General features: G+C 36.0%; 1 protein-coding gene across 1 annotated transcript in view; it reads left to right on the top strand.

Moving 5' to 3' along the window:
- Positions 1–16,655, top strand: part of LOC106868193 (uncharacterized) — a 94,427-nt gene extending 77,772 nt beyond the window's left edge. Inside the window, exons 5-7 of the mRNA XM_089353062.1 lie at positions 2,766–2,939; positions 6,216–6,391; positions 15,775–16,655. Coding sequence (XP_089209188.1) covers positions 2,766–2,939; positions 6,216–6,391; positions 15,775–16,044 — 620 coding nt within the window. The 3' untranslated portion in view covers positions 16,045–16,655. The remainder of the gene's footprint in view (positions 1–2,765; positions 2,940–6,215; positions 6,392–15,774) is intronic.
- The last annotated feature ends 1,218 nt before the right edge of the window (positions 16,656–17,873 follow it).

The raw sequence follows: 17,873 nt of genomic DNA, 5'->3' as shown, positions 1-17,873 counted from the left end.
TCCCTAGCACAAAACCAATCTGCATCTCATCTAGACTAACTCTCTCATTAATTAATTGGGTTATGACCCTCTCCATGACTTTAGCACCTGATCCAACAGTTTGATGCCTCTAAAATTATTTCTATTTAAAGCATCACCTTCACCTTTGTAGCAGTTGACTATGATGCTGGTATACCAGTCATTGAGTATGACTCTTTCATACACCACCTGATTAACTATAGGAGTAACTAGACCATAATCCACACTGCCAGATATTTTAAGTATCTCAATGATTATTCCTCATGGGTCAGGGTCTTTCCCCATTTTCATATCCTTCATGGCTTTGTCTACAACGCTACTGTCCTATTCGGATTGCTGGTCCCTTCTCTTAGATCAACATCAGGCAGCCTCTCCTTTTCCCATGAGTTCTCTATATTTAGTAGCCTTTCATAGCCTCTTTCTTTGCAGAGTCACTTACTGTGAACACACTTCTCTCCCGCAACATCACAATCTCCTCTGGCACACTGTCTTGCAAACTGAAACCCTTCAAGCTGCTGATCCTCACACTGCAGAACATTGGCAAACTTCTTCCTTTCTGCTTCACCCCTGGCTAAGTATACCTGCTACCTAGCTTCCTTTCTAGCTGCCTGATATAGCTCCAATGGCCCTGTCAACTACATTGCTCCACCACCATATAACTCTCGGAATGGTTGGGACTTTGCACCACCCACAAATTTGGTCTGTGGCTTTCAATAAGTTGTCTCATAGGAACTTCCAGTTATCCTCGATATTGCAAGTCTGTAACTTCTCCTTCTCATCAAATCCTTCAATTAGGAAATCCCTAAACCTTTGACTATTCAAAAGATCCTTAAGTTTCCAGATTTTTTCTTTTCCAAACTAGCTTGCTTCCTGGAATCCTTTGTGCCTGCAGTTTGAAGTCACTAATGAGTAGCCTATGCTGAGGGGTACACTCTTCACTGGGGAAGGACTTTGCATTTATGAGCAGCCATGAATCCACTTTCTGGTGAGAATGTAGTCGATCTGGCTAGCATGGTCACCAGATTAGTCAGAGCTTAAGTACCCTGTCACATAATCTGACTACCTTGCTTATCACCTTACTTATCCATTTCTCTGCTAAAAGTATGCCAATGCCTCCTGCCCCATCACAGTTGTCTTCCTAGAAGAGTGTGTGTATGTATATATATATATATATATATATATATAGATATATAGATTTAATCAAAAGATTAAATGTAGTACTTAAAATGTTTGAGGCACCAGAATTTGGTAGGATAAAAACCAAAAACAAAATCAAGAGATTTGGTGAATAAAATTTGAAGCAAAGCAACAAAAATGCAATAGGTTATAGCAGTACGTACGTTTCGTCTGTGAAACAACAGCATAGTCGAGATGTGTTTTCTTCTCTTACGCATGTTTTTTGCAAACATCTTCAAAATGACTTTCTAAAATGAAATTCCTTTATGCAGCTGAGGAGTACATTTTCATTGTATTTTCTGTAGTGTTCTCACTACATGAATAAATGGAGCTTGTACGAAACGTACGTACTGCTATAACCTATTGAATTTTTGTTGCTTTACTTCAAATATATATATGTATATATGTATATATCATCATTTAACGTCTGTTGTCCATGCTGGCATGGGTTGGACACAACCTAAAGGCAGAAGCATATATGCCACTAAAGTGACAAAGGGCACTACTTAGCACCGGCATTGCTAGAAATAAGAGTCAAAACAACTCAATAGCCCCAGAGGCACTATCCTAATGACTGACAAAGGAGTTGAGCTCCCTGTAACTGGCACCCATGCCTGTGGCACAGAAAGAACACCTTTCAAGCATTGGACCTCACAGAGGCAAAGTGGCTGAGCTCCTTTCGAGTGTTGGGCCTTATGAAGGCAATGATTGAGACCCTTGGCATTATGTCATGCTTGAGGAGAAGACCCATCAAGCCAAGCAAAATCACTGTCATCGCAGATACTGAGGTCATGCTGGTGGCATGTAAAAGCAGCCATTACACTCTTGGAATGGTTGGCATCAGGAAGGGTATCCATCCATAGAAACCATGTCAGACCAGACTGGAGTCTAGTGTAGCCTTCCAGCTGGCCAGCTCCAGTTAAACTGTCCAACCCATACCAGCATGGACAACAGACGCTAAAGGATGATGAGGATGATGATGATGATGATATATATACATAAATGTCGTACAATAAGAATGAGTGCTCAACACTGCATATATATAGAGAGACGGGGAGAGAGAGAGGCAATTATGCAGATTAAACAAATTAAATATAACAGTTTGAGTTTAATATACAAAGTGTGTGTGTGTGTGTGTGTGTGTGTGTGTGTGTGTGTGTGTGTGTGTGTGTGTGCAAACTGAAAAAAAAAAAGACTGAAGGTTTTCAGACAATAAATACTTATGTAGTATTTATATGTTAATAGACCAAGTCTGGGAATCGAAACCTCGATCCTACGACTGCGAGTCTGTTGCCCTAACCACTGAGCCATTGCGCCTCTTGACAATATGTATGTATGCATGTATGAGAACCGTCCTCGTAGTGAAGTTTCCCTTTCGCTCCTTAAATGCATAAAATTCTCCAGCTGAACTAAGGGAGATAACTCTGCCAAACCTCAAACTATTTTTGTTTCCATAATTTTCTAATAATTTCTATTTGATTGTCTTCTAATCTCAGACTTCAAAAAGTATGAAATACCATTTTTCTTCCATAAAAATAATCGTTAAATGCAATTTTTTTGTTAAATTTCAGCTTATTTTAAACACCCTCGACTTATCTGTAACCCTGGTGCTCAAGATGCAAAAGAATATAAAGGCTTGTACATACAGATGGGTAACGATCCAGAAAAGGAATACATGGAGATACCGTTGAAGCTGGAAAAATTATCAAAAGAATGGAAAAAAGCAGAATGTGTTGCAAAAATGGGTAAGATACATATATACATACTTTGATCTGTATACACACACACACACACACACACATATTATAAGAAACACAAGAAGCAGAACTGATTTTTTGTAAGCTTATGTAACATACATTTCCGTTAGCTGATTAGTGTTGTGGTGCAAACTGGTTGGCCCTTGTACTAAGTTGTGCCTCCCAACATACTCTTATATTACACATAACCAAGTTATTTCATCATAATTAAAGATTTCATGCAATTAGGTAATTATATTCATCAACAAATCAGAAATAATATATGTTTGCCAGATAAGCTTTATGTACTTTAGTTTTCTACCTATTTTACTCAGGAGAAGAAAAAATTGGCCTTATTGCATATATTTAGTCATTGTTATACAATTACTGGTATTAACCAACACTATTAAAGTGTATCAATAACTAGACATCTTGGTCTGCGTTTAACATAGCTCTTGCAGACTATCTACAAATAATCTACAGACCAGAAATTAAACTACAACACAATCATCATCATTTTAACATCTAACTACTTCATACTAGAATGAGCAAGACAACAGAACATTGAGGCAGAGTTTTTCTATAGCTGAATATCATTCCAGTTGCCAAATCTCCACTTATTTCTAGGTAAGGTCATAATCTCATAATCTTAAGAACAAATAACAGCCTAGGCATGTTTTGTGCAAGGGACTGGAAACAACTCTGATTACGGGGCCTTGTGTTTTACAGAGATCACACATGTCAAGAAGACATGTCAGGATCCTCCTTGGACATCATTTTGTGGCGGACTGCAAGCCAATGATAGTGGCAGGAAGCCATTGTTTACAAGCCATGAGAAACATGCACACACACAGGGCTTCTTTCAGTTTGTGTCTACCAAATCCACTCACAAGGTTTTGGTCAATCCTGAACTCTAACAGAAGACACTTACCCAAGGTGCCATGCAGTGGAACTCAACTCAAAACCGCATGGTTGAGAAGCAAATCTCTGACTAAACACTTGGAGCACACTAATTAAGTCTAAGATTGATTAAGAATTTTCATTTAGTCATCCTCTAAAATACTTTTGGGGTTTTTTTCAAACCTAAACAGGAAGTCTAAATATAATCTTTATAGAAGTTTTATTATTTTTAATGTATTGGAGAAACCTTCTTGTGACCAAAGTTGTGCTTGCTGGGAGTAAAGTTATTTTGCTTTTATTTTTCAAATTTGTAGATTTGCATAATGCTGGAATATTGGTTTAAATAATGAACGCAATAAAAAGCAGTTGGAAGGGAGTTTAACATCGTATTTATTGGGGATGTGATTTATCAGGAGAAAAAAAATAGTCAGTTGGATCAACTTACAGGAATGAAAAGAGTAAGATTTGAACTTAGAATATAAAGAAATAAAATTACATATTTTAAGCATTTATTCTGGCACATTACTGATTCTGCCACTACTTAATGCTAATAATAGCAATCATAATTTTTGATATAAATTCATATAAAATTTGGAAACAAACTATTAAATTGATTACCAATTCACAGCTAATACAAGCTCCAAAAGAAGGAATAGAAAAGCCAACTTGTGTAGAATTTGAACTTAGATGCAGGTGTGGCTGTGTGGTTAGAAGTTTGCTTCCCAACCACATGGTTCCAGGTTCAGTCCCATTGCCTGGTACCTTGGGCAAGTGTCTTCTACTATAGCCCTGGGTTAATCAAAGCCCTGTGAGTGGATTTGGTAGACAGAAGCTGAAAGAAGCTTGCCATGTGTGTTTGTCCCCCCACCATTGCTTGACAACCAGTGTTGGTATGTTTACATCCCTGTAACTTAGCCGCTTAGCAAAAACAGCCCAATAGAATAAGTACCAGGCCTTAAAAAAAAAACAATTAGAATTGGGGTTGATTTGTTCAACTGAAAGTTCTTCAAGGCAGTGCCCCAGCATGGCCCCAGCATGGCCCCAGTCCAATGCCTGAAGCAGTAAAAGAATAAAAGAAATCAGAATTTAAAATGACAACCTTTTGTCTGAACTTCTGATCTTCTGATCCTGCCAGTGGACTTCTCCATATACAGACTGAATTTTAAAATGGACACTTAAGAGTATTTAGTTAGTGATCAATTGTTAGAAATGTGTGTGTGTGTGTGTGTGTGTGTATACGTGCATTACAAGAAAATACTTTTATTTCAAAGTTTTCTTGAAATAAGAAAAGCTAGAAATAATTCATTACAGAATAAAATAGAATATTGACTAATTATCAAACCAAAAGCAATGATTTGATAATCTTTACATATTCCTGAAATAAAAACCTGTTAATCTACTCAGCTTGCATATAAGTCTGTAAAATAAATCTTCATTTAGCTTCAGGCTTTTTTATATTTTCTTTATTATTTAGGAAGATGAAAAGACAATAACAAAGAATTCTAAAATGGATCTAGCCATATCAAAAGTGATTAATTTATCTTCTGAAATGGTTCAGTTTTAAGAATAAATATGTTATACATATCATCATCATTTAACATCCATTTTCATGCTGGCATGGGTTGGACGGTTCGACTGGGGTCTGGGAAGCCAGGAGGCTGCACCAGGCTCCAGTCTGATCTGGCGGAGTTTCTACAGCTGGATGCCCTTCCCGATACCAACCACTCTGAGAGTGTAGAGGGTGCTTTTTATGTGCCACCGGCACAGGAGCCAGTCTGGCGGCCCTGGTATGAGCCACATTCAGATAGTGCTTTTATGTGCTACCAGCACAGGAGCGGGGGGGGGGGGGGGCTGGCATCGACTACGTTCAGATGGTGCTTTTTACATGGCACTGGCACGGGGAGCCAGTCAGGTGGCACTGGCAACGACCCACTCAAGAGTGGTGCTTATTGCATGCCACCAGCATGAGAACCAGTCAGATGGCACTGGCATCGGCCACAACTACAATTTACATTTTTGATTGTGATTCACACACACACACACACACACACAGTAACACTGCTTCTATTTTGCTATTTTAAAAACTTCTCTGTCTGTTGCTGTAGCCATTGAAAATGTAACATCAACTTCATTCCAACAGATTTGATTCCAAATAAGAGAAATGTGTTTCAGTCATAAATGGCACATTTGTAAATTTGCCTTATAAGTCAAATCATAGGATCTTATCTTCTCTATGGCTAACGTCACTCGAAATTAGAAAGATTTCAGAATTGAACCAAATATTTCGTTCTGTTACCCCCTCCTGTATTCTGTATTTCCCACCAGTTGAAGTCTTGCAAGAAGACATGTTTTGAAAATGGTTCTTTTTTTCGTTTTTTTATGCAGGAACACATTATTTCATGAACCTTTCAAAGAAGTTAAACTGTGAAGAACTATACCCTGTATTTCTCACATACACTGATGGAAAATTGGGTGCCTTTGGGTGGATGTTTCAAGGGAAGCCACCAAAAAATAATAAATTTGGCCTGGATTGGTATTATCTTCCACCAAATTTGTATGCAGTAAGTGGCCAAATATTTTCTCACTTTTTATATAAATACAAATTCCATTTCCAGAAGAAAATCTTCAAACTGCTTTACATCATTTTTGATAAATATTTTTTTTTTTTAATATAAATATGTTTTTTAAAATTAAAACTCTTTCAGAGATTATAGTAGGTTGATTATGGTTTTGCTGGGCCTTCACCAAAGAGAATACCTGAGTATTCTCTAGGATTACCAAGAGTTCTCTGATATTTGAAATGAGTAACCTTTATACAGGCCTAATATGTTTGTTTCATAATGAGAGATAACTGCAAAATTTTAAAATTCATATCATTAAAACTATGACGGAAGCACTTGTAACTGAGAATCAAAACTATTTCACACACTTGGTTTCTTACAAACATTATCTTATGACAACACTCACTTCACAGCCTCATATTAAATGAAGATGACATGATTAATTTTAGCATTTGGATGGAAGTGTATTGCAAGTGCCATTTTGCCCTCTAATCTGTTTTCTGTTTAATGAATATGGCATCATCTCATCTGATTGCCTTGAATTGATCAGTTACTGTATATTATAGTTTTTGATTCTTGTACACATAAATATATACATCCTAATGTGAAAAATTGTAGGTCACTTGTCTGGCACCATATTTTTATCCTCCAGTAAGTCGGTCAAACCTTTCCATCAATACTGGTGTCAAAATACTAAATTAATAATGATTGCAAGACAAGGATTATTTTAAGAATCAGTAAAGACAGAGACGTACGTATCTATCGACATATTGTATATTATACATATATATTTTCCCACGTACACATACCTGTGTGTATATATATATATATATATATATATATATATATATATATATATATATATATATATATACACATGCACATACATAAAATTAAATATAAGGATGAAATTTAACTACTTATATATATATATATATATATATACACACTTTTTTCAACAGAAACTATTCATACAATTGTGCCATTCTTTTTCAAAGATTTTGGTATTGCCTAGACTTAGCTTATCCAAGCAATTATATCTTCCAGTGAAGTCAATAATTTTAGTCTGTAGAAAATATGTTCTTTAAAAGCTAATGTGTTTGAATATGATCACTGATGATGGTTCACATGTATATTCCTTCCAACTATCATTAAATCCTGGTTCCTTATGGAAATGGTTAATTGTCTTGTCTAACTGTCTTCTGCTAATGCTTTATTCCTTTTTTCATTGATTAGAATAAGGAGTTGCTTTAGAAATTTGCTCAATATGTTGTTGATGTTGAATGTAATTTGTGTAAACCTTTATCACTGTTTGCTGACTAAAGACTAGAGTATCCTCTTTACAGAGTAAATATTTGTGTATCATCTTCAATCAATACAAGAGGATGTTTGAAACATTCATTTATGATTTATTTTGAAATTACCTTGCTTAACCTTCATTCCTCCAAAACAGAAAAGTGGTTTGTTTTGTACTGAATTTTCATTTATAAAATCTTTTGAAATTAATTAAGATAGAACAGATGCAATTTTGGAAGTTGATTGCAGTACTCCAGTTATTATTCATATCCTGAGGAATTTATAACTTAAAATTCTCTTTAGTTATTATTGTGATTCCTTGTTTAGTAAATTCATCATCATCATTTAACATCCATTTCCCATGCTGGTATGGGTTGAACAGTTTGACAGCATCTGGCAAGCTGAAAAGCTGCCCAGGCTCCATGTCTGTTTCAGCATGGCTTCCATGGCTGGATGTCCTTCCTAACACCAACCACTTTACAGAGTGTAGACTGGGTGCGTTTATGCAACACCAGAATGGATGATTTTTACATGGTACTGGCATGGTTGGTTTTTATGTGTCACCAGCATCCATGAGCCTGTAAGATTAGGATCAGTTCTGCTGAAGAGGGATGCAGGTACATACCTGTATGCAAGGACAACCACAATTTTACTTAGCTTGAGATGTCCTCTCAAACACAAGAGGCCAGAAGTCTCAGTCACTCATCATCTCCTTAGTCAACCCCAATATTTGAAAATCCTTTCTCACCACTTCATCCCATGTCTTCCTGGGTCTACCTCTTCCACACGTTTCCTCCACAATTAGAGGTTAGCACTTCTATATGCAGCTGTCCTCATCACATGACCAGTGGTCTTTTTTCTTGCATGCAACACCTGACGCCTCTTATACCTATTTTTCTCTTAAGTCATTTATACACTGTCATACATTCACACCGACATAACCCATCCAGCGGAGCATGCTGGCTTCATTTCTTTCAAACCTTATCAAGTCCTCTCTAGTCATAGCCCATGTTTCACTATCATGTAGTCCAGCTGTTCATACAGACATCATTCAATCTGACTTTCACTCTGAGGGAGAGGCCCTTTGTTATCAACAAAGATAGTAGCTCTCTGGACTTTGCCTAGCCAACTCTAATTCTAGCAACTACAATTTCAAAACTTTCTCCCCCACTACTGACTTGGTCATCTAGGTAACACAAGTTATTTACTACTTCTAAGAACTCTGCCAAACACTCGAAGAAGTCTATTCTCTATACATTCTTCGTATTTATTCTACCTGCACATCTGCCACACTCAAAGACTACTTTCTCTGTTAATCTTCCTGTGATACCACTGCCCTTCCTATGTGTCCATAGCTTGCACTGGGTACACTGTATGCAGTTTCTACCAATACTTTTCCAACATATTGAGCAGAGCCATCTCCCTGAAGGTATTTGTGATTTGTCTGTTTTCCTTATTCGGATTCCAGATCTTGCTTCCAGAAACAGAAATTTCCTCTCTAACTCAGTGATTCACCAACAAGAACAAAGACATCAACATAGATATGTACCCAAAGGAAGTCAATCATGAATTCCTCTTCTGCATTATCTACCAGATGAGGGCATGGGGGACCTAGTCAGCGGCTTTCTTCAAGTCAAGAAAAACCAAATACAGACGTTTATTCTTAGCTAAATGTTTTTCCTACAGTTGCCTTATGTTATGCTTTGTTCCTCATAAGCTATTTTATTGAAAACAAAAAAAAAAACAATGAAATTCTTTGGGTCCAGGATCTTAAAATCTTGATGTGATGGTAGTAAACAGATGTTATATTCAGATTCTGAGTCAAAACCCTAATTCAGGTTCAAAGTTCTTGACAGCAAAGAAAAAAACTTTGTTGGCCTGTTTTCTCAGGACAAATACTGCAGTTAATTTGGTTTTCTGTGTTTTATCTGCATTTAGTGTGATACACAGATCACTGTTTTAAACTAATACTACTTCTGCTGTAATATAACACACAGACATATATACAGTCCTTAGACACATCGGAGTCTTATCAAAACATCCAACACATGCCAGCATGGAACATGGACATTAAATGACGATACAAATATACATATAAAAATATATAGATATATATAGATATATATATATATATACACACTCAGAGGAAGACATGGGACGGGGTGGTGAAGTATGATCTTCGAACTTTGGGCCTCATGGAGGCAATGACTAGTGACTGAGGCCTTTGGCAATATGGTGTGCCTGAGAAAACCCATCAAGCCAAGTGAAACCGTCATTGCTGATGCTGGTGTCACAAAATTGGCACCTGTGCCAGTGGAATGTAAAAAGCACATTTCGAGCATTGGGCCTCATAGAGGCAACATGACTGATGGTAGTGGCACGTGAAAAGCCCCTTTCAAGTGTTGGGAGACAATGACCAATATCTTTGGCATTGTGTCATGCTTGAAAAGAAGACTAATCAAACCAAGTAAAATTGCAGTTGTGGCAGACACCGGTGTCACGAAGATGCCACCCATGCTGCTGGCATGTAAAACACTCTCAGAGTGGTTGGCATTAAGAAGGGCATCCAGCAGTAAAAACCATGCCAAATTAGTCTGGAATCTGGTGCAGCCTTCCAACTTGCCAGCCCTGGTCAAACCGTACAACCCATGCCAGCATGGGCAACAGACATTAAATGATGATGATACAAATATATATTACACACATAAACAAACGTTTATACTTGTGTCTGTGTCTGCATATGCACAAGTGCGCGTAGAAAAATTGATAGATAAACAGACTAATGATATGTCTGTTTCATTAGGTATTTATTCAGGTATACATCAGTATATTCATAACCAATGTTAATATATGATATATAACATTTATCTCCATATATACATATATATTAGGTCACCAAGTATGAAATTTGTAGTAAGGTAGATGGTAAACTTTGACAGCTGCTCATTTTGCACCATTCTTATATTTTGATAATCTTTATTTTTTGTTAGAAAGCTGACACATCTATTTCTTTGTTCTAACTCATTTTGTACTTTATAAAGTATTTAAAAATCATTTTTTGCTATTTTTGTTTAGAGATGGATAAGTTGGAAATTCGTACAGTTTTGAAATATGAGTTCTTTCTTGGAAATACAGCATCACAGACTGCTTGGAATGTTAAAGGAGTATTTCATTCTAACGTTATTATACAGCAGACAGTATCAAATTGGTTTGCAAAATTTCATTCTGGTAACTTTGACTTCACAGATGAGCAGCGTGGTCAGCCAGAAACAAAGGTGGATAATGACGAACTGGAAGGCACCGTTCAGTCAGATCCATCTCAAAGTGCCCGTGAATTATCGTTGTTGTTTGGTGTTAGCGAGCAAACAATATTGACTCACCTAGTTCAAATTGGTAAAGTGGAAAAGTTGGATAAGTGGGTTCCACATGAACTCAATGAAAATCAGAAACAGTAACGTTTGGAAGCCTGCATTAAGCTACTTTCTCGCCACAAAAATGAATCATTTTTTAATCGAATTGTAACATGTGATGAGAAATGGATCCAATACAACAACCGTAAATGTTCAGCACAATGGTTGGACAAAGACAAACCACCAAAACACAGCAAAATTAATCAAAAGAAGCTGATGGTGTGTATTTGATGGCCTGGTGTAGGTGTGATCCATTAGGATTTCATTAAACCTGGCTCATCAATCACGGCCAAAGTATACTGCAGCCAACTGGACCAAATGATGCAGAAACTTACAAAAAAGCAGCCGAGATTAGTCAACAGATCCACTCCTATTTTATTGCAAGACAATGCCAGATTACACATCACAAAAATGACATTGGCAAAAGTACAGGAGCTGGAAGTTCTCCTTCATCCATCATATTCACCTGATCTTGCCCCTACTGACAACCACTTCTTCCAGAATTTGGATAACTTTTTGATAGGAAAAAATTTAATTTCGATGACGCTGTGAAACAGGCCTTCCAAGATTTTGTTGCCAGGCTTTTACAGTTCCAGGCTGGACAAGCTACTGCTGAAATGGCAAAAGTGTATTGATAATATGGGTGCATACTTCGATGAATAAAACTATTCCTTGTATTTATAAAGCACAAACTTTCCTTTCTTTTCTACAAGTGTCATACTTGATGATCTAATACATACATAAGCATGCATGTATGTTTATGTATGTATCTGATGTATGGTAAAGTTATGTAGTCTCATGTTCAAGCCGACCACATGATATCTTGGGCATGTTTCTTCCACTTGTAGCTTTGTACTGACCAAAACCTATTGAATGGACTTAGTGGAAAGAAACTGAAAGAGGGCCATTGTGTGTCTATGTATACATGGGTTTATATAGATATGTGTGTGTGTTTGTGTGTGTGTGTGCATGCATGCGTTTGTCTATACCCTGTCTTGATATCATGCACTTATTGCAAGCATGCATCATCATCATCCTACAGGCAATGTCATTCATTTCTAGCCTGTAAAAACATGTCTGGCCATGTGGAAATATTAACTTGCTTGTAAACATTAACTTGATGGCAACAAGAAGGATAGACTACCTCAACAAATTTCACCTGATATTTTAAGCAAATAAATGTGTACAGGTGTACCTCAACTTATGTCAGTGTTTGCTTCCAAAATATGACTTAACTCAAAAACATGACAGGAAAAAATCATGTAAAAAAGTCATCGAAATTCATTAAAAAAAGACTTCAAGCTGGTATAAAATATTGTATTTTAAACATTTAAATACAAATAAAAAAAATTGTGAATGTCAAGAAATAATAAAAGAACCAAAGAATTTTAAAAATATAGAATCATTTACCTGATTGCTGCTTTCAATGTGCTTGAGTGGTCAGAAAAGGAGGTTGGAGGAGAAGCATGGATTACAGCATTGATGTCAAAGGAACAGGTTGGCCATCAGAGGTTTCCAATTCAGTCAACTTTCAATGTGCAGCAAAAACTTGTCTGGAATAGTGAAATAGTTTTACTTTTATCATCTAGGATAACCCAATAAGGAGCATAAGTGGTGTGAAGAGCCCCCATAACTTTAGCCAAGCATTCAGGATCAGGATGCAACCCCTCGAAAATGGCTAGTAATTTCTTAATATACATAAAAGCTTGCTGCATTTTAGTGATGAAATGTTTTTGTTCTCATTCTGGTTGCTGCTCTTCTCATGGTTTCTGTTCATGAAGATCCATTAACTCTTCATTTGTGAGTGGTTGTATGACAGCATCATTTAATGCATTGAAATCTTCTTCCTCCAAATCCATTTTTAGTTCTTTCAACAAGGTTCTCCTCTATTTGCATCTGAACCGTCAAAGCTTTTGAAATTGTCCTCAAATTCGATGCACAGTTTCTTCCAAATGGCATTCATAAACATTTCTGATACATTCTTCCATGTTGAGTTGATACTAAGAATAGCCTTACAAATATTATGTCTTCCAAAAATCATAGAGTGTGGTGCCTTCCTCCGTTTCAGTTGCTATTACATCCTGCCTGAGTACATCCTGCCTTTGGAAGTAACACTTAGAAATGCTAGCCAGGTCCCATAGGTTGCAGTAAAGAAGTGGTGTTAGGAGGTATATAAACAAAAGTGATATTATGATGAAAGTCCAGGACATTTCGCAGAGAATCTCAAATGGAACTTGCTTCTCTTTACAGTACTTCTTGACTATTGATTGCTGGACATCCTCTGTCTTATTCTCATCGAGAGGGCAGCATTGTTGTGATAGGGTTCTTCCTGGTTGTTCTTTCCTTTATTGTTGGTCGATTTAAGTGTGACTCTAATTTCTCTCTGCTGGTTCTGGCTGGGAGAGGGAGTTTATATATCTCTTGGTTATCTTGGTAGAGTGACTTATTCTTAAACACTTCCTGGTTTTTACCCGACAAGGTCTCGTACCAGGGAGCTGCCTTGGGACCAGCAACTCCTTTCACTGGGTGCCACTGTTGTTGATTTTATTTTTCTAAGCCGTCTGAACAGAAAACCTTTTTACTGGCTTTTACTGTTACATGTAGCAGCTGGGCTTTCTGCACTGGATGTTGAGTTTGAATGCGCTCCTTTTTAACCACCAAGATCTGAAAAGATCATATTTGTTTCCAGGCCCAGATTTTAAGAAATAATTACAGAGGTATCAAATTGCTTGACCAGGTGATGAAGGGTCATAGCTCAATTAATTAGGCAGAGAGTTAGTCTAGATGAGATGCAGTTTGGTTTTGTGCCTGGTAGAAGATAGCACTATTGATGCTATCTTCCAGGTAAGGCAAGTACAGGAGAACTATTTAGCCAAAATAAAACTCAGCATTTGGCTTTTGTTGACATGAAAAAAGCCTTTGACAACTTCCCCTGCACCCTTATTTGATGGGCAATGTGGAAGCTGGGAGAGATGAGTGGTTGGTGAGAGTTGTACAGGGATGCTGTCAGTAAGGTGCAAGTCGGCAATGAGTATAGCAAGGAATTTAGTGTACGAGTACACTGAGGATTGGTTCTCAGCCCCCTCTTGTTTATGATAGTCCTCCAGGCCATAACAAGAATTTAAAACTAGCTGCCCTTGGGAGCTCCTCTATGCTGATGACCATGTTCTTATAACTGAATTGCTACCAAAGTTAGAGAAATTTCAAGTGTGGAAGCAAGGTCTAGAAGCTAAGGGCCTTAGAGTTGATGGAGCAAGGACCAAAGTCCTAGTAAGTAGGAAAATAGACAAATGGGATGAAGTGGTGAGAAAGGATCTTCAGATGCTGAGGAGATGACAAGGTTTCTGGAGCTTTGCTGTGCTTGGGAAGACACATCAAGCAAAGTAAAATCTTGTCCATCTAAACATACAGGCACATCCCTCTATCAGCCAAGTGATCCTTGTCCTTAGGGTTCACAGGTGTTGGCATCACATGAAAGCACCCATGCCAGTGTCACATAGAAAGCACCTGTACCAGTGCCAAGCAGAAAAGCACTTGTTCAGAGCCAAGTACAAAACCCCTGTGCTGGTGCGCTGTAAAATGCACCCAGTAAACGCTGTAAAGTGGTTGGCGTTAGGAAGGACATCATCCGGCCATAGAAACCATGCCAGAACAGACAAGTGGAGCCTGGACAGCTCTTCCACCGGCCAACTACCGTCTAACTGTCCAACCCATACCTTCATGGAAAACGAATGCATAATGATGATGATGAATACTCCATGTCACTCATATCAAGATAAATGAATACACCCTCGTAATTGTTCAGAAGCAGGGTGAGTAATTTCAGTTTCAAAATTTTTGTCTCACAAATGGCTACGATATGTAAACATAGTAACCGGAGATCATTGAACTGGTGACCCTGCTGTCAGGTGATGTACACTATCTGCTTTTAAAGAAATCAATGGAAAAAAATACACCTCAACTTAAGTCAATTTATCTGATGTGTTCTGTTCATGTCAGCAAACGTATTTAAAAGAATAAAAAAATTTTCTTTTAAAAACCAGTATTGGAGTGGAAAATCAAATAAAATACATATGAAAATATGAGCAGATTATTGATAAAAGCAGATAAAAGCTAATAATTTTTTAAAATATACATATTACAAAGTTTAGACTATTTACATGGTTAACAGGAGCAATAGTTCTAGCCTTCCACTGTAAGGTAGCATTGTAGTGTGTACCAGGAAATTCAAGCATGCATTTATGTTTACTGTGTATAAATTTGTGCTTTTCTTAAACCACCATGCCCTCACAAAAGGCCCTACTTCTAAATATAATCCTGGTGACCTTCAGTGTAATACAGTTCCTTTGGATGATAAAATGGCAATAATCAAACACTATGAAAAGGTGAAAAGATGGTAGCAATCGCTCATGCTTATGGCTCAATGGACAATGGTATTTACAACTATTCATGACAAGGAATGGATTTTAGCTCATATCCAAAATACTGTTCCAGGGATAAGAGCATTGTAATCACCAAGAAAAGAGGTAAAACCATAAAAGAAATGGAACAGCTTCATTCTTTTTGGTTTGAATGGCAGATCATTTTTGGCAGGATTTTGTTTGATATGCATAGATATTTTTCAAATATTGATATATGCTTGTTATTTATTTGTTTTCTTTTTATTTGTTTTTGCAGTTCACTGGACTTCAGAAAGATTATTTACCAGCATGTATGTTGAATAAAAATTTCCAAATCAATGGAATTCATATTTGGCTTCGGCCTCCATCAGAACAGTTATGTAAAAAACGTCCAATACATACCCCACAACCTTGCTCAAAGACTACAACCACCATAGTACAGATAAAGATTTATCCACATACCTATTATACAGGAACTGCAAATCCTCCAAGAGCACCATCTCTAACTCTTATTTTTATTCTTATAATCTCCATTGGCTTACTTTGAATCTAAAGATTAAAAGAAATATATTTCAATAAAATCGAAACAACTCCTTAATTTTTGTTTAATGGAGACAGTTCAATTGAAGAAAAAAAAATATTTAAAAAAAAAAAAAAGAAAGTGACAATCTAGGATAAATTTGTTATTGGAAAAGTTGGCACACAAAGAAGTGTTTTTTAATTATATTTTTAATATTTATTTTTTTTTTTCTGTTATAGTACTTGACAAGTTGACTTAGGAACAGTGTAGCATTAATAAGATATGAGATGTATTTAGAGTTACAGATGGAAACCAGTCTCTCTCTCTTTCTCTCACTATACATACACTCACGTATGTACATACACATGCACGCACACATGCATGAAGAATATAGGTATGGAAATTTTGAATGAAAAACTTTTAAAAAAAGGAAAACAATATTTTTTAATTAGAAAGAAAACAAAGAGGAAGATGCAGGAAATATTTGAAGCCACTGAACATAAAACCATGTCTATAAATTTCTATATGCATCAGCTACTCACTTCCATGTACACGCATGCAAACATAAGCAGGCACACAGACACTCATTCACTATAAGGGATCATTGAAACTGGGTAAATAAAGTTATTTATTCATTAGATATTATTATTATTATTTGGTAATAATTTTTAACGGTGTCATAAAACATGGAAGCAAAATTCCATGAGAAAGAATGCACAACAAATAACAAGCTCAGATCAAAGAAAAAAAATGAACTGTTGTTGCCATTATTTTCATTTAACATATTTTTTCACTCTCGGTGGTGGTGTGTATTGATTAGGGAGAAGGAAGAAATCAGTGAATAGAGGAGGATTATTGCAATATGATATAAAGCAAATAACCAAACCACCTCTCCTCTAAATTAAAAACAAAAACACTACTCTCAGAAGAACACTACCACTTATTTACAGACACACATCTACCTACATACACAATTCCTTTAAAATATAAAATATATTGAACAGCAATACAGAAATTTGATAAAGAAAATTTCATATTATATATGTATGTATTCACAAATGTTTTAATGGTTACATAAAGGAAAGACGCAAACTCAAATAAGTACACACAACAAGGACAGCAGAAATTATAGAAATTTTTTTAAAATCATTTTTTGAAACTATTTTTCAGGGATCAAAAAACAAAAAAAAGTGGATTATAATTCTTCTGATTACTAACGTTATTATTATTATTATCATTATTATTATTATTATCACTTATTATTATTATTATCACTTATTATTATTATTATTATTATTATTATTACTATCATCATCATCATCATTTAAGGATTTTTTTTATTGTTTCTTTTTTATGTATATTTCTTCTATTGTTACGCTTTGTTTGGTGTTTTTATTTTTTAAAGGTTGTCATGTAATGTGGCAAGAATGAAGCACATGGATACAATCATACAAAGTTACATATACATGCACACAAAGATCTGTATAAAAGCAATAAGCAAAAGAGAGAGACAGCCAAATTGCAAAATAATTTATAGATTGATTTTACTATTAGAAATGTTTATTTTTTTTTCTCACTATATTACAGCTACAAATTCCTCCATGACATGGCTCTTTAAGTAATCATCCACCTTCATATGTTGCATCGGAAAAAGAATGGGTGCAAATATTATATACATACATATATGGAGATATATATATATATATATATATATATATATATATATATATATGGATATTTCTATATATACATACATGGATATTTCTATATACATATATGGAGATATATATATATATATATATATATATCAAGCCATGATCAACTTTGTCAAAGACTTTGCAAAAGCCTTTGACAAA

The sequence above is a fragment of the Octopus bimaculoides genome, chromosome 5 (assembly GCF_046866305.1).
Source record: "Octopus bimaculoides isolate indiv1 chromosome 5, ASM4686630v1, whole genome shotgun sequence".
Classification (NCBI taxonomy): Eukaryota; Metazoa; Mollusca; class Cephalopoda; order Octopoda; family Octopodidae; genus Octopus; species Octopus bimaculoides.
Note: the sequence above shows the minus strand (reverse complement) of the source record. Positions and strands in the feature narration are given on the sequence as shown.